This window comes from Glycine max, chromosome 1 (assembly GCF_000004515.6).
Source record: "Glycine max cultivar Williams 82 chromosome 1, Glycine_max_v4.0, whole genome shotgun sequence".
Taxonomy (NCBI): Eukaryota; Viridiplantae; Streptophyta; class Magnoliopsida; order Fabales; family Fabaceae; genus Glycine; species Glycine max.
The window spans coordinates 52660843-52667144 of record NC_016088.4 but is presented as its reverse complement, the minus strand read 5'-3'; the positions used below and the strand labels follow the sequence as shown (position 1 = coordinate 52667144).

General features: G+C 29.5%; 1 protein-coding gene across 1 annotated transcript; it reads left to right on the top strand.

Annotated features, from left to right (window-relative positions):
- Positions 1-268: 268 nt before the first annotated feature.
- On the top strand, positions 269-2160 carry LOC100817439 (cytochrome P450 71D8-like). Its single transcript, XM_003517211.3, has 2 exons — positions 269-1189; positions 1518-2160. The coding sequence occupies exons 1-2, from the start codon at positions 290-292 to the stop codon at positions 2127-2129; spliced, it is 1512 nt and encodes a 503-aa protein (XP_003517259.1). The 5' UTR covers positions 269-289; the 3' UTR covers positions 2130-2160.
- Positions 2161-6302: the final 4142 nt, after the last annotated feature.

Genomic DNA, 6302 nt, shown 5'->3' with positions numbered 1-6302 from the left:
AATAAAAAAGCTCATTAATTTTTTTGTTAAACAAAAATTGTGTGGGCGTGTATGTGCATGTTTTTATAACTTAAGCGACATTTTGTTAATATCATGAACCAATTTCACACACTATTATGATTTTTGGGACTAAAATAGTGATCCACTCATCTTTAAAATAAGAGTAATAATAAAATATTAAATGATCGTTTGTTCTCATTAGGATTAAAATTTCTATAAGAACCCACGAGGATTCTCAGCAAACAATGAACTCCTGAGACCAGTTGAGTCTATTTCCCTAATTAAAGCCATGGAATATTCTCCACTGTCCATTGTTATTACCTTCTTTGTGTTCTTGCTTTTGCATTGGCTAGTTAAAATTTACAAGCAAAAATCGAGATACAAATTGCCCCCTAGCCCATGGAGGTTACCTATCATTGGTAACCTCCATCAGCTAGCATTAGCAGCTTCACTTCCTGATCAAGCTCTCCAAAAACTTGTTCGCAAATATGGGCCTCTCATGCACCTCCAACTTGGTGAAATTTCAGCCCTGGTTGTGTCCTCCCCCAAGATGGCCATGGAGGTGATGAAAACCCATGATGTTCATTTTGTGCAGAGGCCCCAACTTCTGGCTCCTCAATTTATGGTATATGGAGCAACAGATATTGTTTTTGCTCCATACGGTGATTATTGGAGGCAGATCAGGAAAATATGTACCTTAGAGCTTCTAAGTGCCAAGAGGGTCCAATCTTTCTCTCATATCAGACAAGATGAGAACAGAAAACTCATACAATCAATTCACTCATCCGCAGGCTCATCAATCGATCTTAGTGGCAAACTTTTCTCTTTGTTGGGCACCACTGTTTCTAGGGCAGCGTTTGGAAAAGAAAATGATGACCAAGATGAATTAATGTCTTTGGTCAGAAAAGCTATAACAATGACAGGAGGATTTGAATTGGATGACATGTTTCCTTCATTGAAACCATTGCATTTACTGACCCGACAGAAAGCCAAAGTGGAGCATGTTCACCAGCGGGCAGACAAAATCTTAGAAGACATTCTCAGAAAGCATATGGAAAAACGAACAATAGGAAAAGAAGGCAGTAATGAAGCAGAGCAAGAAGATCTTGTTGATGTTCTTTTGAGACTCAAAGAAAGTGGCAGTCTCGAGGTTCCAATGACTATGGAGAATATCAAAGCTGTGATATGGGTTAGTGAATATTATGCCACAAAATTCAATTCTTGTTTTGCACTTAAGGGAATTCAAAATAGAAATTTTAATATATCAAAAACTCAAAATAACTAAATTTTTTATTATAAAGTCAGATCGAAATTTCATCATTTATCAAAAATCTTAAACATTTTTTTTAATTTTACCACAAAAATGAAGGGTAGAACTATTTACTCACCGTACATGTTTTTCTGGGGAAGAAGAAAACACCTCAATATGCTCACAAGTCACATGCAAGCAAAACGGTTAACTAATTCATCATATTTTTTTTTCTTTTCATGTGAAAATGTTTATTTTGTTTATCCAGAACATATTTGCTTCTGGAACTGATACCCCGGCATCAACATTGGAGTGGGCAATGTCAGAAATGATGAAAAATCCAAGAGTGAGGGAGAAGGCACAAGCTGAATTAAGACAAACATTCAAAGGAAAGGAAATAATACGTGAAACTGATCTAGAAGAACTTAGTTACCTGAAGTCAGTGATCAAAGAAACGTTGAGGTTACACCCTCCTTCTCAGTTGATCCCTAGAGAGTGCATCAAATCAACCAACATTGATGGGTACGATATACCAATAAAGACTAAAGTCATGATAAACACATGGGCAATTGGAAGAGATCCTCAATATTGGAGTGATGCTGAAAGGTTTATCCCAGAGAGATTTGATGATAGTTCTATCGATTTCAAAGGGAATAGCTTTGAGTATATACCCTTTGGGGCAGGAAGGAGAATGTGTCCAGGCATTACATTTGGTTTGGCTAGCATTACGCTTCCATTGGCTTTATTACTCTATCACTTTAATTGGGAACTCCCAAATAAGATGAAACCTGCGGATTTGGATATGGATGAACTCTTCGGACTGACAGTTGTAAGGAAAAACAAGTTGTTTTTGATTCCCACTATTTATGAAGCTTCATGATACATGTATTTTTTTTTAATAGGCCAAAGGAGATTCAATAAGAGTACCAATGATATTCAGAATAAAAAAGTTACAGAGAATAAAGGAACCCAAGGCGCAAAGAAACTAAAAGAAAAGCCACACAGTGATAATATTTGTAGTGCATGTCTATTGAGATATCTTTACACTTTGGGGAGTCTTGTTTGATGTAATTTTTTGCTTGTTACTGAATCTATAATCAATAATATTTGACTATCATTACGATGATTTTTTTTACAAGGGTGAAGTTTTTACTATTCATTGTATAATACATTTGTACACCATTTTTTTAATATTCTTTTCTTATACACATTTTTCTTTTAACATACTTGAAAGGAAATAAAGCTATTTTATAATTAATTTAAATAATTATCCATTTAATATAAAGCTAATTTGTGTTATTAAATATATTAATAGTGATATATAGTCTAAAGTTTTAATATTTATATAATATTGAAATGGTAAACTCATTTAAATTGGTATAAACATTTATATCATACACAATTAATATAAAATTTAGATGTATAATCATTTTCACTATATAATAAAAATATATAATTTTTTAATAATTGAAGTAAATTAAAAATATTTGTTGTATATAATTTATAAAATGTTTTTTTAAAAAAAGATAAGTCCATTACAAACACCGCTATTGAGCCTAATCAATTATGTTATGCTCTTATGGAAACGGGCTTCGAGCAAAATTATAAAAGGCACTAAAAAAAATGAATTATGTAACGGGGCATGAGACCCATGTATGCATAACAAAACAAAAACAAAAACAAAACCACTCCCGAATTTTAAATAAAAAGCCAGTCCATGATAATGCAAGCATACAATATTATCCATTAGACTCTGAATAAAATAACGTAAAAATAAAGAGTCCCGACCAACAAAAGAATCCAAGCTAAAAATAAGCTAAGAGTATATTTGGATAAAAAAATTTAACTGAGAAAAATAATTTATAAGAGAATTTAAAATTTTGTATTTTAAAATTCATTGTTTGGATTTTTTTATAAAGAATTAAAATTTTTTGAATTTTAAAACAGAATTTTAAATAACTAAAAATGTGGAATTTCAATTTCCTTCTAAAAGATGAGAAATTAAAATTCTCTGAATAATTCCTCTTTATTTTCTTGCTACCAAAACAATGCAAGTTTCCTCGTTTTCACACTTTTGTCCCTTCCATCTCATTTATTAGCTATCTCAATGCTAGCAAATATAGAGCATTAATGCATAGCAACACATGGAGGATTTTTTTTTACATGCATCAATAATATGAATGACCTACTTCATATCAAAGTTCATACTTGATGTTTGGGAGTTGTGTTCCTTACCAATGACCAACCTTTCTGTTATTGTAAATGCTCCCATCATAAGAATATTTATTTTAATTTTATCCTCTAATAAATGCTCATACCATAAGAATATTTATTTTAATTTTATTCTATGGTAAATATTGTTATCTTGAAAATTTTAATTACGTATACATTTTGACTTAAAAAAATTACATAATAGTGTAATACCAAGGACTCGTTCAAATCTTGGAATATAAATTTTTAAAGAGTGGATGATTAATTTAGCCATTAAAATTATTGTCTGAACTTTAAAAATATAATAAAATGACTCCTAAAATTGTAAATTATCAACTAACTTAGTTCTCTCGTTATTAATTAGTATCACCTAATTTTGTCAAAAAGACTGAAATGAATTAAATGTTAGTTAAGTAACAAACCAACTATAGTTTCACTTAGTTTTTTTTTTTTTTTTTTGAAGAAACTAGTTTCACTTACGTCACATGAATAAAAATGACCTTAAATTGGTAGAATAATAATTAGTTTTTCCCATCCTAACGCGTCTTTACTATTCCTCTACTCATTTAATGACGTTAGATTAAATTGATTGATGATTTATAGTTGAAGATTTTTTTAAAAAAAAAAATTAGGGACCGATTTTATTACTCATTACAATTTTAAAGATTAAATTAATTGATGATTTACAATTTATAAATCTTAATATTAAAGATTAAATTAACTGGTAGAATAATAAAATTACGCATTGTTATTATACCTTCTTTTTGTTCTTGCTCTTGCATTGGCTCATTAAAAAGTACAAGTCAAAATCCAGTCACACATTGTCCCCAGGCCCAAGGAAGTTACCTCTCATAGGAACCTGCATCAACTTGCTAACAGTGGCAGGTTCACTTCAATATCATGCTCTTCGAGAACTTGCTCATAAATATGAACCTCTCATGCACCTGCAACTATGTGAAATTTCTGCAGTGATTAATTGTATCCTCCCCAAGATGGTGGCCAAGGAGATAATGAAAACCCACGATCTTGCTTTTGTGCAGCCACAACTTCTCTCTCCTCAAACTTTGGCCTATGGGGCAACAAATATTGCTTTTGCTCCATATGGTGGTGATTATTAGAGGCAAATGAGAAAAAAATGTACGTGTGTTAGAGCTTCTAAGTGCCGAGAGAGTCTAATCTTTCTCTTATTTATTAGAAGATGAGACAAAAAATTATAGACTCCATTCGAAAATAGCAGGCTCACCAATCAATCTTACCAGCAGAATTTTCTCTTAATTTGTTAAGCACTACTGGCAGCGTTTGGAAACAAATCTGAGGACCAAGATGAGTTTGTGTCGTTGGTCAGAGAGAATCAATAGCAATGATAGAGCTTACATTTACGAGTAACTCTATTTACTTTTCACTAAATCATAAAATAAACATTCCATGAATTGAATGTATCTTAAGCCATTATCATCTTTTATTTTTATACATGCAATGAAATGGGAATGGTCATTTGAGTACGCATCACTCAATTTACTTTTCGTTATATTAATAATAAAGTTAACATTCTTTGAATTGATTGTATCTTAAGCCAACATTATCTTCTTTTTTTTTTTTTTAATTTGATACATCAACCATTATCTTTTATTTATTAAGAAATGAAATGACTTAACTCATTCCAATTAATTTGATCATTTTCTAATTTATCCTTGATTAAATCTTAGGAAAGAAAACGCACCAACTTGTCATTTTCATACATCAATTTGAAAATATGTATTGACTTTTTTTTAAACATATGCATATATAGGAATTTATACATGACAAAAGTTAAAGCTCATTAATATATGTGACACAAAATTTAATATCTTTCAACGTATAGAATGTGCAACTAGCCTAATAATGTTTAAAAATAGGCATTGAATACTAAAAAAAAAAAAGAATAGACAATATTGAACCTAAATTCAAAATCTGCTCTAATACATACAAAACATAATATTAAAATATGCATAATGCAAGTTTTCTAGAAAGCTTTCTATATATAAGAAAAAGAAAAAAAATATTTTGACTGCAAATTGAAAAGAAAACTCAATAGTGTAATACCACGGATTCGTTCAAATTAATCTTCGCGTCGGATATAAATTTTTAAAGAGTGAATAATTAATTCAACCTTTAAAATTATAACGGTTAGTTAAATTGGTTTAGGAAATTAATAAAATAGCAAAATATTATTTGAAAGTTTAAATGGCCAATTATTTTAGTTCCTGAAACTATAATCATGATTAAATTGGTATCTAAAATAAAAAAAATCAACAAAAATCATTTCTAAAGTTGTAAATTATATCATTTAATTAAGTTCTTTCATTATTAGTTAGTGTCATATAATGTTGTTAAAAAGACTAAATAGAAATATGCCAATTATCTAAGTGAAACCAGTTAGGAGCACATGCATGCACACCTACTACTAAAGAGAGGATCTACTTATTACAAGAGATCATTCTAAAAGAGTTATTATTATTATTATTATCATTTACTTTTTATAATAATTTGGTTCTTATAAAATATTATATTTTTAGTCTTTTAAAGATTTATTTAATTTTAGTTATTGAATTTTTTTAATTTTGCTGTTAAGTAATAATATTGATTAATGACATTGACAATTCATTAATTTATTGTGTTATTAAGAAACTTAATAGGATAATTAGGAGTAATTTATTTTGTAAATCATGATTCCAAATCTTCATTTATTCAAAAATGTGATACTAATCAAATGATGAAGAATTAAAAATTATATTAAAAACAGAAAAATTACATGTGATTACTGGTTTGATTTGTTGATGACTGACAAATCAATAAATAAGAT

Bases quoted from the DNA above. Each gene is read 5' to 3' on its own strand.
- LOC100817439 (XM_003517211.3), top strand. From the start codon at position 290: ATGGAATATTCTCCACTGTCCATTGTTATTACCTTCTTTGTGTTCTTG. The intron at 1,190-1,517 runs GTTAGTGAATAT...TTGTTTATCCAG, and splicing joins ATATCAAAGCTGTGATATGG to AACATATTTGCTTCTGGAAC.